Source organism: Danio aesculapii, chromosome 3 (assembly GCF_903798145.1).
Source record: "Danio aesculapii chromosome 3, fDanAes4.1, whole genome shotgun sequence".
NCBI lineage: Eukaryota > Metazoa > Chordata > Actinopteri > Cypriniformes > Danionidae > Danio > Danio aesculapii.
This window is the reverse complement of record NC_079437.1, coordinates 51806073-51829266: the sequence shown is the minus strand read 5'-3', so window position 1 is coordinate 51829266 and position 23194 is coordinate 51806073. Positions and strand designations below refer to the sequence as shown.

General features: G+C 38.3%; 1 protein-coding gene across 1 annotated transcript in view; it reads right to left on the bottom strand.

Moving 5' to 3' along the window:
- LOC130221649 (tubulin-specific chaperone D-like) overlaps window positions 1-23194 on the bottom strand; it is a 69312-nt gene that overhangs the window by 28787 nt on the left and 17331 nt on the right. Inside the window, 4 exon segments of the mRNA XM_056454210.1 lie at window positions 2387-2472; window positions 2611-2640; window positions 3410-3467; window positions 23015-23171. Coding sequence (XP_056310185.1) covers window positions 2387-2472; window positions 2611-2640; window positions 3410-3467; window positions 23015-23171 — 331 coding nt within the window.

The window sequence follows — 23194 nt, the reverse complement described above, 5'->3', positions numbered from 1 at the left end:
AGCTGGCTAAGCGCCTTTCCTGAATCTTAACAGCCTATCAGATGTTCTGATGAATGAGCATGCTACAAGTGACGAACAAACAGCCAATGAGGAGATTGTAAATAATAATAATCATAAAAAAAAACATATCAGCTTGCCAGTGTAGCATTGTCTCTGGGTTTCTTTGCTTCTGACCAACACCAGAACAGTGTTATGTGTAAGCTTTGCAAAAAAAAAAAAACATCCTGGCCAAGTATGACAATACAAGAAAAATATTTAATTATCTTAGCAGTTTAAGTAAAAAAAAAATCATTTTAATGTGTATGTTTATTTTATTGTAAGACATAAGGGACAAGATTTTTTTTTTTACTAATAAAACAATTTGCGGGCAACGCAGTGGTGCAGTAGGTAGTGCTTTCGCCTCACAGCAAGAAGGTCGCTGGTTCGAGCCTCGGCTGTGTCAGTTGCCGTTTCTGTTCTGTTTGCATGTTCTCTCTGCGTTTGCGTGGATTTCCTCCGGGTGCTCCGGTTTCCCCCACAGTCCAAAGACATGTGGTATAGGTGGATTTGGAAGGCTAAATTGTCCGTAGTGTATGAGTGTGAGTGAGTGTGTATGGATGTTTCCCAAAGATGAGTTGCGGCTGGAAGGGCATCTGCTGTGTAAAACATAAGTTGGCGGTTCATTCCGCTGTGGTGACCCCGGAATAATAAAGGGACTAAGCCGAAAAGAAAATGAATGAATGAAAACTATTTGCCTTAGTAATGTCTGTAAATTAAAATAAAGTGGTTAAACAAATTATACTGGACTTAATTTACAAATGGATTGTTAATAATTTTCAATAGAGAATAATATGAAACATTACATTGTCAGTTTGTTTTGCTGTATTGTCCAGACCTATTTAGTGGTTTCCAAAATTAAAATAGTTTTTAAAGTTAAAGCGGTTGGTTGACTGGACTTAAAGCGAGTAAGTAAATGAATTTGAGAATAATTATAAAATTAAGGTAAGTCAACTTAAAAGTACAAATTTCTCAAAACTCAGGGCTTCTGGTAGTACCTAAAATAGCAAAGTCGAGTAAAGGAGGTCGAGCCTTCTCATTTATGGCTCCTAAACTCTGGAATAGGCTTCCTGATAATGTTGGAGGCTCAGACACACTCTCGCAATTCAAAACTAGATTAAAGACCTATAATTTTAGTAAAGCATACACTCAATGCATCACATAGCGGTGTAATGCATAAATGTGCTCCAAGCATGTCGTTTATATACACTATGAACAGCAGCTATGCTAATTATTCTTTTTATTCTCTATTTCCACCTGGGAATACTCATCCCAAAGCCCCCAGAGATTATGCAGTGCCACTGATGCGTTCCAAGACCTGTGAAGAGATGAGCCTAAGTTTTCCATAATCCCGGACCAGGTCGTAACCAGGTCATGGAGACTGATTACTGTAAGACTACAGGGACAGATGAGTCTTCTCTGACGTCCAGCGTTCTCCAGCCTCCGGCGCCTAGACTGCAGCTCTACACAAAACGTTTAGTCATAGGAGAAATGGACATGCCCATCTGAGCCTGGTTTCTCTCTAGGTTTTTTATCCTTCACTTTCACCAATTGGTAAAGTTTTTTCCTCGCCCCTGTCACCACTGGCTTGCATAGTTTGGGACTTGTAGAGCTGCACATCGATGTTTGGACTCTAAGCAGTGAAAATTAAACCACACTGAACTGAACTGAAGTTAAACTCTGAAAACTAGACTGACACTGTTTCAATTCACTATAATCTTCTATGTGAAACTGCTTTGACACAATCTACAATGTAAAAGCGCTATACAAATAAAGGTGAATTGAATTGAAATTTACAAGAGACAAGACAATATCTTAAAGATATTTAAGACTCCTCCACCCTTTCTTTCTTTCTTTCTTTATTTATTTACTTATTTCAGTTACATTCTTCACTTTGACATGCCAAGTCCCAAGTGTTTAGTGATGTAAAGGTTATATCTACATTTATTCAGTTAGGAATTGTGCTAAAGTATCATTTTGATGGTTTTGTACCGCAGGCTGGGCGGTAAGCCTCGAGTGTGGCTCTTTGCTCCCTAAGGCTAGCATTTTTCACATTGCTCTTTTCCTACACTGAGACACTGCAGTCAAAACGGTGACATTTTTCCGCAGGGTGCGACACAAGAAACCATGAAGAAAGCCACAACAGCATAATCTGTGCCTCTCTCATTAATGCATTCAAAACTTGCCGTGATTAATTGTGTTTTGACCTCCCTGAGAGTTAAAAAAAAAATCAGGGTGTATTATTGATAATGTTACAATGTTTGCAGCATGTTCTCCCAAGAACAAAAGCCTTTAATTATGACTACAAAAACAGCTTTTAGTCACACATTTTTAACTTGTTCCTCCTTACCTGATAGTCAAGTAGCAGTTATTTAGGTTACCGACCGTGAAGTAGTCTGCTGCTGTGAGAATGTCTATGCCGTGAGGGAAAGTGCCCTGTGGAGACATGATATTGGTGCGTATCAGATCAGGCATATTCAGAATCTAAGAATGGCCTGCTAGGCTACAGATCAGTGCAGGTGTTTATAATGTATGTGAATGGTGTTTATGCAAGTGTGACCGCTTTTGCTGTACCTGTCTGCCCACATTCTCTTGGAAAGCAGCCTAAATGCAGGGGGAAAAGAAACAAACATTACTTTTCTTGACAATTCTTATTGTACGGAGCTACAATTTGGTGCATTAAAGCTGAAGTGTCATTTTGTCCTGTTGGAATACTTTCTACTATGCAGAGAACGAGTTAAGGAAACATTTTCATAATTTTAAAGATACATTACAAACTTTCTCCTATACAGTATAATCTTATAACTGTGTGGATTAAAGCGATACTTTTTTTCATGAGTATGAGATAAGGAATAGTCTCCATTTCTGTATGGTCTCTGGACAATGTTGTGAAGCAGTAATTCTCCATTGCTGTTGCTTATGGTATAATAACCCTTGTTGGATTTATCTTGGTCAGACAAAGTCTGAGCATTGAATCATACGCAACTAAGATTATTCAATATGAAAAAGAAATGGAAGTAATAATAAAGCAATAATTATAGGAAAATAATAATAATAATAATAATAATCATCATCCAGGTGGATGTTGCACACTGGTGGTGGATGAGGAGATTCCCCCCAATGTGTAAAGTGCTTTGAGTGTCTATAAAAGCGCTATATAAATATAAGGAATTATTATTATTCTTAAAATAATGAGAGTGCTCACATAGTGTGACCCAGAAATTTCTTTTCTTACTTCTTACTGACTCAAACAAGGCTTGGAGTTCAAGGTCAGCTTACTTTTAGTTTTTACGACTGTCATAGAAAAACATTGTAATCAGTTTTCCAACTTTCAACCATATCTGCATTAAAGAGTATTTGAGGACAAACTCACAGAGGCAGCCTTTCTGCAGGTGACGTTCCTGTCAAACACTGTTGCGATGACCAGTGAACTGTAAAAGTACAAGCAAAGGAGTGTGATTAGCAAATGATGAGCATATAAACCAGATGAAAAGTGTTCATGTGTGCACAGATCAAGTTAACCTGGTATTGTGTCCAAAAAAATACTAGGTTCCACAGAATTGCTTCATGTTGTCCCAACACAAATTAATAAAGTTTTAATTTTTTTACAAATTTAAATGTATTGAATTAGCGCTGCACAATATATCATTTTAGCATTGATATCACAATGTGCGCATTCGCAATAGTCTCATCGCGAAGATATGCAATGTTGAGTCTGAATTATAGTTGAGCAGGAGCTACAGAATTGTATTTAATCACTGTATTTGTACTGAATTTATATGATTTATGGAGAGAAAAAAAAAAAGTTTTGTCTTGTTTCTAGTCCAAATATCTACATTTGAAAGCAAAAACCCCACTGGCAGATAATTTAGCTTGTTTTAAGGAAAATCTCTTACATGTGACTTATTTCTTCTGACAGGGAAAACAAAACAAGATTTTTACTTGCTCTTAGAATTTGTTGATATTTGGACCGGAAACAAGACAAAATGTAAGAAAAGCATTTTTGTTCTATTGTGGTTATACAATTTCTGTACCTGAATACGGTTAGACTCTGCAGAAAACGATTAAATATTGTTTTCAAACCATCTTGTGAAATCGTATTTATTACGCAATATTTTTCACAGAAAAATAAAATATCGCAATATCAAATTTTTCCAATATCGTACAGCCCTAGATTGAACATAAAACAATTAAGTTGTCTCATTCAGCTCATTTTAGATGAGTAGTTTGATTTTGATTTTCATAAATAAATAATAAATTTGTATGCATGTTTAGAGAACATTTAAAATGACACGTAATTTTAATGTCAAAGGTTTGAGATATTTTGCGGCGTAAAGGCATGTAATGCATCCAATCATTATCATAGCTTTAAACTTGACAGCTTTCTTCCATATGAGGAGAATTCATTCATCACAATGATTGCATCCCAATCATCACAAATACTGCAGAAGACCTATTGGAACCTGCATGGAACTAAGATTCTTATAGAAATCAGTTAAGTTTGGTGAAGGAAAAACCATGGTTTGGGGTTACATTCAGTATGGGAGTGTGCAAGAGATCTGCAGAGTGAATGGCAACATCAACAGCCTGAGCTATCAAGACATTTGTGCAGCCCATTACATTACAAACCAAAGGAGAGGGCAAATTCTTCAGCAGGATAATTAATAAGAGGGCATTCTTAAATTCTTAAAAGAAAAATGTGGAAACCTGGTGTAATTGATGCACTCATTCTTTTCCAGAGTATCAAAACTCCTTTTTGTTTCATGTTGTACATATTGAAGTGGTGGTTTAAATTGCAATGACAATACTACAATTTAATAATAGGCATAATAATAATAATAATAATTATTATTATTATTAATATTATGTCCCAATAAATTGTTGGCTAACCAAAAGTTTAACAGATAGTGTAAAACAGCAGTTTACATTTACTTTAACATGTTAAATTTAGCCAGCAGTAAAATTTAACTAATGCACATTTTTTTACACAAATCTTAATATGCATATTAGGAAAATCTATTAAATGAGACCATATGAATTGAATATCAGCAAAAAGATCATATTTACACCACCGGCATAACGTGTAAGCCATGAAGAGGTGTTTGTACAACAAAATACAGGCTGTATAAAATAGGTGGTATTGCATATTTATAAAAATATAGCTTTAGTAAAAATAGAGCACTTACGGACATATATTTCAATGTTTAAATCAGCCCCAGAAATAATCTGCATGTGACAAGTGACAAGACTTTTGTCTAAGCAAAGTCAGACCTTACTGTCCTAATTAAATAATTAAAAACCAAGGCATGATCATATTTTATTTTGGTAAAATAAGCGTAATCTAGAGGCCTTTGCCTTTCATATAAGCCGCTTCTGATACCAAATGATCAACTAGAAGTCAAGCTATTATTTGTTGTTCCTAAAACTTGGATAGGCGACAAGACTTGTCAGGTAGTGTACATCCTAATTTTGTTATTATTATTAATATTATATTAATTATTATTATTATTATTATTATTATTACTTATAATGAATTATGACAACTTTTGTTATAATTGTATGCATACATCCTCCTAATTTTGTTAGTTTTATTGTTATTATTATTATTGTTATTATTATTATTATTATTATTTCTAATGATTTAGGACAGCTATCGTTATAATTTTCTGTACATCTTCCTAATTTGTTTTGTTTTATTATTATTATTTTTATTATTATTAATAATTATAATGAATTATGACTGCTGTTGTTATAATAGCATACATACATCCTCCTAATTTTGTTAGATTGACAGCCTAAGGTTACAAACATTCAGAGCTTTCACTCTAACATTCACACCTTGAAAGGTCTTTGACTCCAGTAATGAGGCATATTATTAAAAACAAGCTTGTGTGTCTCATCTCAAAACTCATCTATCATTTCATTTCCCCCTGCATAAGCCGGTTGCACTCTTTTCCCTTTATTCCAACACTCCTCCTCCTCCTCGATCGAGCTGTGTGAACGTGCCCGCAAGGTATTCCCACCGTCACTCACAGCCTGGGAGAATGAAGTACACAAACATACACACGCACAAGCCTACGGGCTGAACACGGCCGTGCTGGTTTCGATGAACAACTGATAGTGGCCTGAAGCAGCATAAAATGGACAAAGACTGAACATGCATGCGGAGCGAGACGTGTCACTGTTATTGCTTTATAATAACACCTTACGGAAACCATTGAAAGCTGCCTGTGAACTGTTATTGGATATAATTGACAGTTTCTTACAATCAGAAGATGTTTGGTACTGCTCGTGCTTTCAAAAACTTTTAGGAATTAAACCATTGATTAATTTATAAGTGGCACTTGTGACTAGTAATCTTCACAGAATTTCAAATATTTTAAAGTCAGACATGTATTATTATGTTTTAAATCATTTATAAGAGTATTTTATTTGTACAGATAGTACACTTAAAAGTGCAATAAAAGATGGTTAGTATTTTATTAAAAGTGATATAAAATATAGTTTTTGTAAATATTAAAGTAGTATTTTAAAGGTATATTTTAGTTCAACATAATGGTGTTTCAAAATAGCAGTCAAGTACACTTAGTTCATCTTAAGTTTGCTTTAAATAATACTAAAGATGAACTATTAGTACTTCAGCCACAAAATTAGTAGCTGAAAAATAAAGCACTTTAAGTACAGTATAAAAGTGCACTAAATGTTATTCTTTAAATAATTTTAAGCGTATTTTATTTGAACAAATAGTATATTTAAAAGTGCAATAAAAGATTGTTAGTATTGTAAAAAAAAAAGTGGTATAAAATATATTAGTTCAACCTAATAGTGTGTCAAAATATCACTCAAGTACACTTACTGTAGTTCATCTTAAGTTTCCTTTAACTAGTATGAAAGATGAACTATTAGTACAAAACTAGTTGCAGAAAATAAAGCTCTTTAAGTACACTATGCAAGTGCACTAAGTGGGCTTAAAAAGTATTTTAGTGTACTTCTTTTTCATTTGGGAATGTATTATTGTTATACTTTCAATAATTTTTAAGTGTACTTTATTTGTACAGATAGTATATTTAAAAGTGCAATAAAACATTGTAGTATTGTTATAAAAGTGGTATAAAATATTTAAGTTCAACCTAATGGTGTGTCAAAATAGCACAGACAAGTACACTTAGTTCATCTTAAGTTTACTTAAAATTGTACTAAAGATGAACTATTAGTACATTAAGTACAAAATTAGTGGCTGAAAATAGAGCACTTTAAGTGCACTATGAACTTGTACTAAGTGGATTTAAAATGTATTTTAGTGTAGTCCTTTTTAATTTTGGAATGTATTATTGTTATATTTTAAATAATTTATGAGTGTATTTTATTTTTACAGATAGTATATTTAAAAGTGAAATAAAAGATGGTTAATATTGTATTAAAAGTGGAATAAAATATACTTAAAAATAAAATTTAAGTATATTTAAGGTATTTTTTATTCAACTTCATTGTGTCAAAATAACACAGTCAAGTACACTTAGTTCAATTTAAGTTTACTTTAAATAGTACTAAAGATTAACTATTAGTACATCAAGTACAAAATTAGTCGCCGAAAATAGTGCACATCCACAATGTAAAGTGCTCCAAATGCACTTAAAAAATGTATTTTAGTCCACTTTTTTTCACTTAGGGATTTCAGAGAAAAAGAATAAACCAACATAATAAAGTGGCTGTACAGTTGAAGTCAAAACTATTAGACAAAATAAAAAGAGACAAAAAAAAAAAGATATTTCCGAAGTATTTAAAATTTTTATTAAATAATTTTTTTTTTAAGGTTTAGTAACTAAATTAGAATAAATAATTGTTTTTGTCTTTGCCATGTTGGCAGTGTTTTTTACAGTATTATTTCACAAGAAAATAGTATTCAATTATACAACTTCACTGTATACAATATCTGTGTCACGGATTGGTCAGGCTCTCACGATCCCCACTCACGAAGATCACCATCACCTGACTTCTAATGAGCACACAGCTGCATCACATTCACGAGCACCAGATAAAAGCACAGCACTCCAGTCGCTCATTGTCCGGGCTCGTCTCGACGAAAGCGGACAACTGAGCGACCACTCAGCGTAGTCATCCTCAGCTAAAACAAACGCTTTACTTACCTGTTCTCTTTGTATTCCTCTTAGTCTTCCTGGTCCACCCGAATCGTCCTGTCTTCCAGTCCTTCCAAGTCTGTGTCATCCTCTGTCAGCTGTATCTGGTGTGTGCTGTCCATCCTCGTGTATTCCTGTTACCCAGCCACGGAGGAAAAGACCCCAACATCATTCCTGATCCTCCTGGCTATCCTTCATGTGCTCCTTGTTGTCATTTAATAAACACCCTAACGTTTCCTTACCTCTGTCTCCTGTCCGCTTCATAACAGAAGCCCGGACCTATAACGACGACAACATGAGCACCCCCGATCACTTTCAAGAGCTGGTGGACCAGTTGAAGCGGATTCTACAGCCACCAGCTCCACTTTCCAACGCACCACCAGCACCGAGCACTTCCGCCTCCACAGTTTCTTCTTCGGCCCTTCCTTCCAGTCCCATGGCCCGACCAGCGCCCTACTCAGGCGGAGCGGGGGAGTGCAATGGTTTTCTGTTACAATGTTCCCTCATATTCGAAATGCAACCTTCTCTATATCCCACAGATAAGTCAAAGATCGCCTACATCGTATCACTACTCTCTGGGCCTGCACTTAAATGGGCTGAGACGATCTGGAACCAAGCCGGGCCGGTCATGAATTCCATCACTACCTTCACGGAGTATTTCAAAGAGGTGTTTGGACGTTCTGATGGGGAAGTAGCCGCTGGAGAGCAGCTGTATCATCTAAAGCAAGGTACTCTATCTACACAGGAATATGCTCTCCGGTTTCGCACTCTAGCAGCTGCAAGTGGATGGAATGAGAGATCGTTGTTGACCACGTACCGGCTCGGCTTGGAACCCACTCTCCGAATCCAGCTGGCCACATTAGATGATACTATGGGTCTGGAGAGATTCATCCAACATTCTCTCCGATGTTCCGATCGTCTCCGTTCCTATCAACAGGACACCATCACCCCCTCGTCTGCACTCCTCCAATCGCCTGAGTCAACAGCCTCTCCAGAACCAGAACCCATGATAATAGAGTCTGGAAGACTGACATCAGCGGAACGACAGAGGAGGCTGACCCGGGGTCTGTGTCTATACTGCGGTGCCAGTGGACACACCCGTATGGAGTGTCCCCTTCGTCCCATTCGGACTTCAGTGAGTGTATTCAGTACGAATATTGAACAATGTAAACCACTTACTACCACCGTACAAATAACTACTGCCTCTATTTCTCTCCTTGTCACAGCCCTCATCGACTCCGGGTCAGCAGGGAACTTCATCTCCCAATCCCTCTGTCGTCAACTCCACCTACGTACTGAGGCGTCCTCGCATATATACCAGATACAACCGATAACCCAGTGCACTCGATCTTCGACCCGTATCCATCGACAATGCGAAGACATCCTTCTTCAAGTGGGGTTGTTACATCAAGAGAGGATTCAATTTCTGGTTCTGGAGGGTGCAAATATGGACATCATTCTAGGGCGCCCGTGGCTGGTGAAGCACGATCCCATCATCTCTTGGGGCACAGGAGAGATAAAGAAATGGGGATCTGGATGTACACCTACCTGTTTTCCAAATCTCCCTCTTCAAGGTCGGAACCCCATTTCTTTGTTTACAACATCGGTCGAGAGTCCTCCTGAGAAGCAGTCTATCCACATTCCTAAGGAGTACAGCTCCTTTCATGATGTCTTCTGCCCCAAGAGAGCTTCCCAGCTACCGCCGCATCGGCCATGGGACTGCGCGATCGACCTAGTTCCAGATGCCCAGTTGCCAAGAGGTAGGATCTACCCGCTCTCGCTTCCAGAGAATCAGGCAATGGAAGATTACATAAGGGAGGCTCTGAGTCAGGGGTACATACGTCACTCAAAATCACCAGCCGCCTCAAGCTTCTTCTTTGTGGCCAAGAAGGACGGAGGGCTGCGTCCATGCATCGACTACAGGGTCCTAAATAACGGTACAGTAAAATACCGATATCCCCTTCCTCTGGTACCAGCCGCTTTGGAACAGCTCCGAGAAGCTAAAGTCTTCACTAAATTGGACCTCCGCAGCGCGTATAATCTGATAAGAATACGTGAGGGGGACCAATGGAAGACAGCAGTCGTGACCCCTACTGGCCACTATGAATATGAGGTCATGCCTTACGGTCTGGTCAACGCCCCCTCCGTATTCCAAAACTTCATTCATGAAGTCCTCCGGGAGTTTCTTCACCACTTTGTAATAGTGTACATAGATGACATCCTCATTTACTCCCGGAGTGAGGCCGAACATCGCCAACACGTTGCGGAGGTCCTACACACATTGAGAGAACATCACCTCTACCTCAAAGCGGAGAAATGCTCATTCCACCAGAAGTCGATTCATTTCTTGGGATACATCATTGACCAAACCGGTATACGTATGGATGGGAAGAAAATTGAGGCTGTTCTATCCTGGTCAGAACCCACTTCCATTAAGGAGCTCCAGAGGTTTCTTGGGTTTGCTAACTTTTATAGACGGTTTATCAAGGACTACAGCAGGATTACATCACCTCTCACTAATCTCCTCAAGGGTAAACCCAAAGGACTGGAGTGGACCAAAGAAGCAGCCGCAGCCTTCCGCCTTCTTAAGAAGGAGTTCACAAGGGCCCCACTCCTGACTCATCCTGACCCAAATCTTCCTTTCGTGGTGGAAGTGGACGCATCCACCACCGGCGTCGGGGCAGTATTATCCCAACATCATGATACACCGCCCCGACTGCATCCCTGTGCCTATTTCTCTCGGAAGTTGAGCCCGGCGGAGCAGAATTACAGCATAGGAGACAGGGAGCTTCTAGCAATCAAGCTAGCCTTGGAGGAGTGGCGTCACTGGTTGGAGGGAGCCAAACATCCGTTCCAGGTGATCACAGATCACAAAAACCTCCAATATATCAAAGAGGCCAAGAGACTATGTCCACGTCAAGCCAGATGGTCACTTTTCTTCTCACGTTTTGATTTCTCCATTTCCTATCGTCCAGGACCCAAGAATCTAAGAGCAGACGCTCTCTCTCGTTTACACGAGCATCACGATCATGAAGAACTCCCAACGAAGATTCTTCCCGAACACATCTCCATTTGTCCGATCACCTGGAACGCTCCTCCAGTCGTTGCCACTCCGGAAGCCCCTGCTCCGCCGGGATGCCCTCCTCATCGGCAGTTCATACCACCTGAACACCGGGTAGATCTGATCCACTCCTTACATACCTCGCTAGGCACTGGACATCCAGGGATCAACAATACTCTCTCGCTAGTATCCCAACGATTCTGGTGGCCAAACATGGCAAGGGATGTGAGGCAATATGTTCAGGGCTGTAAGGACTGTGCCCAATCCAAGAGCCCACGTCATCTACCCGCTGGAAAGCTACATCCCTTGCCGATTCCGAACCGTCCCTGGTCACACCTAGGAGTGGACTTTATCACTGACCTCCCCTCGTCAGAAGGTAATACCTGTATTCTAGTCATCGTAGATAGATTCTCAAAGTTTGTCAAACTAATCCCTCTGAAAGGTCTTCCCACAGCCTTTGAAACAGCCGACAATATCTTTAATCAAGTCTTCAGGTCATTTGGTATTCCAGAAGATATTGTGTCGGACAGAGGTCCACAGTTCATCTCACGTCTATGGAAAGCCTTCTTCAAGCTCCTAGGTGTGGCCGTCAGCCTCTCTTCTGGATATCATCCCCAAACCAACGGGCAGACAGAGAGGAAGATTCAGGAGGTGGGACGGTTCCTGAGGACCTTCTGCAGTGGTCACCAGAGCTCCTGGAGCCAGTATTTGGGCTGGGCAGAATATGCCCAAAATTCACTGCGGCAACCCTCCACCGGACTCACGCCATTCCAGTGCGTCCTGGGCTTCCAACCACCGCTCTTTCCCTGGGATGGCGAACCATCTGATGTCCCCGCAGTGGATCACTGGTTCCGGGAGAGCGAGAGAGTCTGGGACGAGGCTCATCAACATCTGCAGAGGGCAGTCCGTCGAAGCAAGGTAACCGCCGATAGAAGAAGGTCTGAAGAACCCAGATACACACCCGGACAAAAGGTGTGGCTATCCACCCGGGACATACGCATGCGACTGCCCTCTCGCAAGTTAAGTCCCCGATTTGTTGGTCCCTTCACCATCGTGGAACAGGTTAACCCCGTCACCTACAAACTACAATTACCCTCTCACTACCGTATTCACCCTACATTCCACGTATCACTCCTGAAACCCTATCACGATCCTGTTCTTCCCTCCACAGAGCCTGACCACGAAGAGGAACCCCCTCCTCCACTGCTCCTAGAAGAAGGAGCCGTCTACGCAGTGAAGGAGATCTTGCGTTCCCGACGTCGTGGTGGCCAGTTGGAGTACCTGGTGGACTGGGAAGGGTACGGCCCCGAAGAAAGGACATGGGTTCCCAGAGCTGATATTCTCGATCCTAGTCTCATGGTGGAGTTTCATGAGAGCCACCCTGAGTTCCCAGCGCCTAGAGGCAGAGGGAGACCACCACGGCGTCGGAGGTGTCGGCCCTCAGGAGCGGGCCCTGGGGAGGGGGGTACTGTCACGGATTGGTCAGGCTCTCACGATCCCCACTCACGAAGATCACCATCACCTGACTTCTAATGAGCACACAGCTGCATCACATTCACGAGCACCAGATAAAAGCACAGCACTCCAGTCGCTCATTGTCCGGGCTCGTCTCGACGAAAGCGGACAACTGAGCGACCACTCAGCGTAGTCATCCTCAGCTAAAACAAACGCTTTACTTACCTGTTCTCTTTGTATTCCTCTTAGTCTTCCTGGTCCACCCGAATCGTCCTGTCTTCCAGTCCTTCCAAGTCTGTGTCATCCTCTGTCAGCTGTATCTGGTGTGTGCTGTCCATCCTCGTGTATTCCTGTTACCCAGCCACGGAGGAAAAGACCCCAACATCATTCCTGATCCTCCTGGCTATCCTTCATGTGCTCCTTGTTGTCATTTAATAAACACCCTAACGTTTCCTTACCTCTGTCTCCTGTCCGCTTCATAACAATCTGTTAATTAACAGTTAACAGTTTTCTTTATTTTGTGATTCACCAGTGCTTTCGGTTTATTTATTTTTGTGAATTGTATTATGGGACCTTGATCTCTAATCTGTCGACTTTTGTTGCTGAAAATTTAGCTCTACTGTTTAACAAAGTGACTTTTATTCATATTTTAGCAGTTTGCATGTTATATATATAATATAATGTACTGTATAAGGAATGATATATAGAGAAATAAGTCTGTAAAATAACAGAAAATATACTGACAGTATATTACAAAGGTTTTGTACCATAATATACAACATCAACCCAGACAATATACCACTTTAAACTATTAAAAATGTTCATAAAATATATATATTTCAAACTTTTCATGGTTAAAAGTTCTTGGGAGAAAGATCAAAGTCCATTAATTTAATTTAAAAGCATAAATAAACAGGCAGGAATTAAATAAAAATACAAAAAAACTATAATTTTAAGATTTATTTTTACAGTGTAGGTTAAATAGGTTAGTTAGGCAGGTTAGCGTAATTAGGCAAGTCATTGAAGAGCAGTGGTTTGGTCTGTAGAGAATTGGAAAAATATATATACTATTATACAGGCTATACTATAAAAAGTATCTTGCTCTGTTAAACATCACTGAAAAAGAAGTTAAAATTGACAGCAGGACTAATAATTTTGTCTTCAACGGTATGAATGTGCAGATTTTCTTGCATGAAGCCTGCAGACTGATTTTTAGGTGACAGATTTATACACTTATACCAGGAAGAATAAAAGCATGCAGCATTTACACATGCTCCAATTCAGATACAGACAATACAGTGCGTGGATGTTTGTGATCGCTATATTGTTTAATGGTATTTCCACTTGCTTTTAAATCCCAATAAAAGAATGAAAAAAGGCCCTTAAATTCATTATTCACTTTAAATGTTCACTATATTAAGTGCTATGCTAGGCTGCAGCTTAAATTAGTGAGTCAACACTGAGTCAGCAGTCATGACAAAGGTTCATCTACAGATTATTTATTCTTAAGAATCAAGTTTTGTTTTATGGAAACGTTTTAAAATTGAAATATGATTTTTTATGTATTTTTTTTACTTTTTTTAAAGTTGTCTAATATGTTTAAATCTAAAATCTGTAAAAAAAAAAAAAAAAAAGAAAAAAAAATCTATGCATTTCAAAATGCATATTATTCTTGTACTTAAAGCATAAACATTTCAGCATCATTACTCCAGTCATATGTGTCACATGGTCCTTCAGAGATGATTATATTAATATTATATATTTATATTGAATATTTATATATTAAAAAACAGTTTAAGTCAGAATTGTTAGCCCCCCTTAGAATTTTGTTTTCTTTTTTATATAATTCCCAAATGATGTTTAACAAAGCAAGGTATGTTAAAGTATGTTTACAGTATGTCTGATAATATTTTTTCTTCTAGAGAAAGTCTTACTTGTTTTGTTTCGGATGGAATAAAAACAGGTTTTAATTTTTTATGAACCATTTTAAGGTCAAAATTATTAGCCCTATTGACCTATTTTTTTCGATAGTCTACAGAACAAACCATCGTTATACAATAACTTGCCTAATTACCCTATCCTGCCTAGTTAACCTAATTGACCTAGTTAAGCCTTTAAATGTCACTTTAAGCTGTATAGAAGTGTCTTGAAAAATATCTAGTCAAATATTATTTACTGTCATCATGGCAAAGATAAAATAAATTAGTTATTAGAAATTAATTATTAAAACTATTACGTTTAGAAATGTGTTGAACAGAAACAGAAATTGGGGGGAAAAATAAACAGGTGGGATAATAATTCAGGGGAGCCAATAATTCTGACTTCAGCTGTATATATTTTTAAGGAAAATAGACTGCATCTTTAATAAACAGTAGTAAATAAATAAACAAAAAGCATCTATTTCTACTAAATACTTTTGTAAATGAACCAAAATCAGGGGTAGTTGATGTTTTGGTGCTCTTTGGGATAAGAGTCCAAGTGACTCAAAAATTAAGTGAAAAGGTTAAAAAGCTTTTATTAACATGGCTATTGTTTTTTTTTTATCTATATTAATCTTTATAGTCATTTTTGATGCATTACCTAAAGCATTCATTTATGTAAAAACCCCCCCAAAAAAAGAAAACTTTTGACAAGGGCAAACTGAAAAGAACAAAAACAAAAAACAATAGTGGTTTCATGCAGTGACACGGTTTCTGAAAGCATCAGTGAGCTCATAGAAACAACGTATGACTGCTGATGAAATGAGAACAGGACTCAACAGGCCTGCAGTCTGGGTGCCAAATGGCGACCGAAACCCACGACAACAGACGAAACCTGGCAGCAGCGGCGGGGGCAGGGAGGAGGGAAGATACGGGGAGGGCCAAACCAACTGAAGGAGCAACGCAAAGTGCACCGTCAGTTACACACAGGCCCACACTTGTCCCAAAACAGGGAGTAGGGGAGAACAGAGCATCTTACGGCTGTCATTCTTGTAATATCATTATGATTATTATTATTTTTTTTTTTTTTTTACGTTGAGTGAAAGCTTTACTGTTGAACCTGGGAGGGAGAAGAAGAAAAAAGCTTTCTGCTGATGAAACTGTTTCGCTGGGCTGATTCACGACTACACCACACAAACAGAACTTTACGAGGAGAATTACAGTATTACACAGCAAAGTTAAATACAGCAACCCTCTAACCATAAGAATGAGTTAAAATAATAAAACTAAAGGAAATGCACAACATCCTTTTGGAGCACCGCAGAACAATTGTGTTATCTTTCTGAACGCAATACAGTGCACAGCATAAATGAGTACAACCCTTAAGAAAATGAATAATTTTATTTATTTCTCAATTAATATAGGAAAAAATTGTTTGTGCACTTAAGCAAAACTACTTTATTAAACTGTTATATCCATTAAAATTGGAGTTTAGTCATCTAACATCTTCAGGAATAGAAATATAGCACATTTTAATTAAAACAAAAAATAAATATATTACAAATTACAAAATGTCTACTATTTTTTTATTTTTTTATCTTTCTCTTGATTTTTCCTGTTGAAGGAACTCATCGGCATATTGCAGTGATCAAAACGAGCTTGAATCTGAAATCTTAGTCAAGCGCTATAGTGTCTTGGTCATTTAGAACTGGCTCGAAACTTATACCATCACATTAACAGAGAGCCAATTGATTTATTTTGACCAATACTTTGGCCGCAGATGTTTGAAGAACCTTGTACCAAATGTGGTAAATGATTTAATCACCTAACAATGGGGCTTTACAGGATTTTCAGTGGGAACCCCAACTAACTGCCTCACAAGACTCTTTTCCATGACTCCCAGGACAAGTGCTCGTCATATAGGCATCCTGCCAGATGTACAATTTCGTAGAGACAAAGGATCTCTGAAGCTAATGTATATGAATTAAAGACAATCTTGTGTTACAACTAAGGCAGATGTATCTTTGAATAATATGCCATAGTTTTCCTCATATGCTGGGTTTATTCCAACCAGCCAGGTAAATCAATGTGTTGTTTTAACATTTATAGCAGATGAAGCCTTCTGTATGTGTCTGAAATGTATGATGTCTGGTACTAAACAAAAGCTATTGACATTTGCAATACATGAATGTAAATGCAAAACTAGTAGTACAAACAGTATTCGTCTTATAACATTTGATGTAAGATAGTTACAAACTTACAAGAGATTTTTCCACGTTAAATGTACAATCAGTCGGTTAATGATTGACCCGTAGTACGATGGTACGGCGCATGGCCCCATCCTCCATAGCAACCACTCATAGGAGAACACTGCCATGGGGACAGACCAAATCAGGGGCCTTATGTACGAAGACTTGCGTTGAATCAATACTAAAACATTGAGTACGGACAAAGCTGTAAATGTGCATACGCAGTAAACAATTCAGATGTATGAAACACTGCAGATGCTGAATCCCACGCATATTCTCTTTTTACATCCGAATTAACGTGCATGTGCACAAGTGCAAAACCCTGCCTGCCTCCTCCCCCGTATAAATATGGTAACGACTCTACTTTGGCAAAACCAAACTTTTCCAAAATTCACAGAATGTGAATTGGAGGTGCTCTTATCGGAGGTAGACCGGAGAAAAGCTGTGTTATTTGCAAGTTTGTCCTCCGAAATTAATAACAAAAGAAAAAAAATAGAGTGGGAGAGTTTAGCTGACACGGTTAACACAGTGGGGTTTGAACATCGCATTGTGAACAAATAAAACAAACAAAAAAAAAAATGGTCCCATGTAAAGGTGCAGGTAAAGAGGAGAACACCGGCGCACCGTCAAAGTGTGGACCCAAGAGGCGGGGGAACAGGGGATGCTGAACTAACACCCTTTGAGAAGAGTTGTCTCAATTGTGAGCAACACTACTGTCTGGAGTAGTATCCGTGTCTGTGGGAGACAAAGATGTATTAGAGGAACACTTTGTTAGGGCGGTATAGCAGCACCCCTTCGCTCTTATCAAGGCAGCGCCACCGGCATTTCAGCTGCCGCTCTACAACTGACCGAGTGCCTGCCACCTTGGAACCTCATCCCAACTATGATGTTTGTGAGGATGAATTAATCATGGGTTGACCAAGGCCACCTTGCTACAATATTTGTTAAGCACATTTAAGCATCACATATTATTTGCACATTTATTGAATGGAAATGTTTCAGATTTACGTATGCTAATTCGTCTTCAGATGGCGCCTTTATAGCAATGTGCGTGCAGTCGATCTCTCCGATTACATTGGGAAAACCGGCGATCGTTGCAAATTGCGCTTTAATGTTTGGCTGGTCAACTGCAAAGTATGGAAACCTTATTTACCTGCTAGACATGGGGATGATCCCGTCCCATACAGCTGGCATTGTACGGCTCAAAGATACTTTGTAGTGTGCAATTTAACACAGCTGCCTCTAGGAGTCGCCAATGGAAAAAAAAAAAAAAAAAAAAAACACACAAGAAATGCACGTACGCCAGACATGAAGTTAGCGTGGACCAACGCACATTCTCACGTTCCTTTCATCATTAGTAAATCCAAACGTTAGTGTGAAATCTGGCGTATGTTAAGTTTTTGTGCGTACTTAAAAACGCCCTGCAGCAGTAAAACCTTGCTTTCTGCATAAGCTTGAAATTGCTTAAAACTACTCACTGTTGCTCTCTGCCCCCTCTTGCTTGCTCGGACACCTCACTGCCACGCGACTGGGTCACCACGAACTTTCCATGCAACGGTACAGCCGAAACCACAAAAACTTTTGCAAACCGACTCTCAGCAAAGTCCGTTACCACGGTAACCCAGGACAACCTTCACCCACAAGCAAGTGTATCCAAAGGACGTCCCTGAGTCACCAACCAATCAAGAGCACCGTGTTTTCCTGAGGCCAGCCCGGCGAGGGAAACTCAAGACTTCAGCAAAAGTACAAGTAACACAAACAAACATCGTCTCTTGCTGGTCTGGTGCAAATTGATCTTAAGCAGATAAAGATGAACCTGGGTTTCTTAGGTGTGATTCTAAAATCTAGTAAGTAGTAGAACTAATTTGGGATGGTTGTCAACTCATTTCGCATCCTCTGAACTGCCTCTGTTTGTATGTGTGTGTGTTTGTTTGTTTGTTTTTTGCTTATTACGTAGTTTCATGTATCGTAGTGTAGCTCAATAAATCTTTGTTTTCATTTTATAAGAACTGTGTTCTTATTTATGTGCTTCTAAGTCATTGCCTCGAGCTGTTGATTTTGTTACCTTGCTAAAAGTTAACCCAACACTGGGTTATGTTATTATCATTGGCCACGGAAATAATATAAACGAGATTGATAAAATGCGATGTCTTCTATTTGCTGGACAAATGGTAGATAAAGTGCGAATCTTTTAATCTGAGTCAGTCTAACTCAATTGAGTCGAATCAAGTGATTTGAATCTTCAAGATCCTTGAAATGAGCTAATAAATCCCTGATCAATCTTTTAACATAGGTTGATCCCCTACACTGTTTATTAAAATTGCATTTAATATTTTTCTCAAACTTACTAATTTTGGGTTTACTAATATTTAGACTGTCATTTATCCATTTTCCTTCAGCTTAGCCTCTATTTTAGAGGTCACAACGCGAAATGAACCCCCAACTATTCCAGCATATATTTTACGCAGCGTCTTTCAGCTGCAACCCAGTATTAGGAATCACCCATACACACTCACACAAACATACACTACGGCCAATTTAGTTTATTCAATTCACCTATAGTGCATGTCTTTGGGCTGTGGGGGAAACCGGAGCACCTGGAGCAAACCCACGCAAACTCCACACAGAAACGCCAACTGGCCCAGCCAGAACTTTCTTGCTGTGAGGTGACAGTGCCTACCACTGTGTCACTATGCCGCCCTTTTTTGGAACTGTGATCTTTTTCTTTGATTAGTTCCGGTTTTGGCTTTGGTTTTTAAAAGGCATCTCTCACAAAAATGCATGCGGTTTTATTGGAGTCAAGGCTTTTGGCAAGGTGATGAACAAGCACTGCCAAGACAACAATCAATATATTCTTTAAAGGCAAATGATGTATCATTTAAAAGTTTAGTGCCCACAATCTTAATATTGTGCATGGTCATTATTATAACATACTGATTGCATATCTGCATACATCTACCTTCATCTCTTCACTAATTCAATTCCTGAACTCATTTAATAATGCTTGCAGATGCCAATAACTAAGCAGCACTCAGTGGCACGTTATTGCAATTGCCATGTGAATCAAAAGTAAAGTTGGTGTAGTTAGGGCTGGATGATATGGCCAAAACTGATCACAATATACATTTTCTTTCATCTCACACTCAGAATATTAATAATTATAACAATGATTTCCACAGCTCTATTTCATTCCAGTTTAAAGTCATCAAGTCTTTAAATCTTTTCATGTAAAGAGCATTTCACATATCTGAGATACATTTATAATGGTAAACATTTATAAATCTTGTATTGTCAAATCATAAAATATTTCGGAAGCATTTTTTTCATACGAAAACATCTTAAAAGGAGAAACTTTCTTAACTTGCTTTCTTGGTCTCTGCATGTCGTAACGGGTGATGATAAATCAAGAACAGGTTTTGTTCTCTGACTAAAGCTGCATTTACACTTTAGATCTTGATGAATAATTCAGATTTTTTTGGATGACCCGCATATACCTTTTAAAAGTGACTCCTATCTAATTTCTGCATTTATACTGCACACACAAAGATGCAACATCCCAGAAATGAAAAGTTAAATTTTTCTCCATTTTTTTTTCTAATTTCTCCATTTCTGAATTTAATCTGTTTGCAGGGTTTACATGTTTTATTTTCTTTTAACAAGTTGTTTTGCTATAGAAAGTTCTCATTTGGCCATATTTGTTTAATCTAGGCTTTTTGAAACCAGTAGGCATTTTAATGTCATGTCCATGACATAATATATGCACTTTATGTATGCAATGGTTTTATATTAGTTTATTTTGCCAACACAGCAGATTTTGTGCTTGCACATGCTTTCTTTCTTGTTAACGTGCTTAAAGGAATTAACTTGTGCTACATGGCAATTGAAAAGCTTTTTTTGTTGTCCTTCTATATGAGATTTAAAGTTTGGGAAATGAAAACATCAGAGTTTACACCATTTTTAATGATAGGTGACTCGCATTGACGAGAAAATCAGATATACCTGCTTACATTGCAAACGCAAGGGCACGTATCTGATTCATATCAGATAAATTTCCACCATGAACAAGTCCTGAATCTGATCTGAGTAAATCGGAAACCAATGTGATTTTTTTTGTCCTGCTTACATGTACAGTATGGTGGGCCACATCCGATCTGTGCCACACGGGGATACAAACAAATGGAGTTATTTGGGTTACTTGAACCATGCAGTGTAAATGCAGCATAAAAAGACAAGACGCAGAAGTAAAATTATTTTAATTTAATTTTTCCATTTCATGCGCTGTACTCAATTTGGCCAAAAGCGAGTTTTCATTTGCAGACCCTTAGCAGATAATCTATAATTACCTGCCAACATAAAAAAGTTTATTATTAAATTAATATTGTCATCGTCTGAGAAAATGGAAACCCTAACGCCAGGGGAGCACGAGCACAAAGCGCATTGAAAATGGTGGAGGAAACCACGGCCTCGCACTTTTCACATGCTTTTAGACACAATATGTAAACGGACTCAGGTTGGGTGTCGCCATCGCCACTTCAGGTCAGAATAACACACGTGAAAAATAGTGTCGTGACTAGCAGCAGTGAGGAGATTGTAAATAAAAAAAAAGAATGTAAGGGGATGTCGCCAGAGTGGCTTTTTGGTTTCTTTTCTTGTGGATCCCAGCCACTAGCACCTCATCTGAAAGATTTTTTTAGCATTGAGGTAATGTAGTCACTCAACTTCACAATTTGTAATGCTGCAATATGTATTTGAACAATGATGGTTGGTTCCTTCACTTGAAAGCTCAGGTTTGATTATCATAATCTGTGTTGTTGACAGAGTTTGAGGTTTACTGTATCATTATTATTCACACCTTAAAGTTTGCTTTGATTGTTCAGCATTTACACTTTACCATTGCACACACTTTGTAACATTTAATTTGTCAAGTTTAAGAGTCTCTTGAACACTTGTGTTTATTTTATTTTAAGACATAAGAGACGTTTTTTTTTTTTTTTTGACTATTTGCCTTAGTAATGTTGGCAAATTAAAATGAAGTGGTTAAATAAATAAAAAATCTTAATATTCCTGGATTGAAACAAAAATACTGAATGATATAAAAAGATTATATCATGATATATATATATATATATATATATATATATATATATATATATATATATATATATATAATTTTTATTTATTTATTTTTTGCTGTATCGCCCAGCCCTAGTACTATACTGTATATGTGATTTTGGACGCAGTCATTATACATTTTAAACATTTGGCAGGCATGTGTATTTTAGGTTCGTAACACTTGTTGTAAACATTAGTCGTCTACAACAGTTCAAATAAAATCAAATTACATTAAATTTTAAACGCTTGTTATCATTGACTTTATTTCAGGGATTGCAAAGATGGTGTTGGCATGAGAATGAAATCATGAACTGCTTGTGCTTAATTTGTAAAAAAAAAAAAAAGTCACTCATCAAGCACTAAAGCTTTGTCATTTCTGCTTGTATAATCAACTTCTTTCAGGTCTGTCCAAGCACAAAATTACAGTATAGGCACAACTTAAATGTACATTACAGTTAATGGTCTAATGTTCTAGCTGTACTTCCTCAGCAGGGAGAGGTTGTGAGCTGTGAGAGGTGTATAAACTGGTTTTAAGGCGGTAAATAACTACAGGCGGGCAAACAGGTATGAGAAGTGGCTGTTGAGCATTCTTGCACATTTATAATCCTAGCCCTAACTTCCCTAAAATCCAACTTCCGCAGATGTTCAAGAAGTGAAAAAGAATACCAAATGTTGGGATGAAAAAAAAAAGCTTTCTTTTAAATATAATCCGCTTTGACAGCAGAGAGGGATTTTTTTGCTTATAGCTAACAAGCAGTGTGGAGAAAAAGGTCAATTTTTCTTACCACATATCGTGGGGCTTACTGACTAAAAAACAGACAACCCTCAGTACGTGGGCTGCAGATTAGTTGCCAGCCACACTAGTCAAATTCTACAGCTTAACCTCACTTACTTAAAAAAAATATTTTTATTGGAGAAACGAGATTGAGCCCATGTCCATGTGTTGTGCGATAAGTCCACATATTGATTATTGTGACAGGCCTAATAAGAAGTATTATGTTTCAGTGAAGCACAATGGTTGATGTGGTGATATTGGGTGCATACCTGGCAATCTGGTTGACATAAGGCTTTAGTTCAGTTGGGTCATAGGCACGAGCGAAAGCCCAGCACACGTAGCAGCCTGCATCTCGCACATTCGATCCCAAGCTGCACGCTCCCCTTTTCTCATCATATGTCAGAGCTTTCAGAATCAGAGGCACCACTGGAAGATACATGAGGACGAAA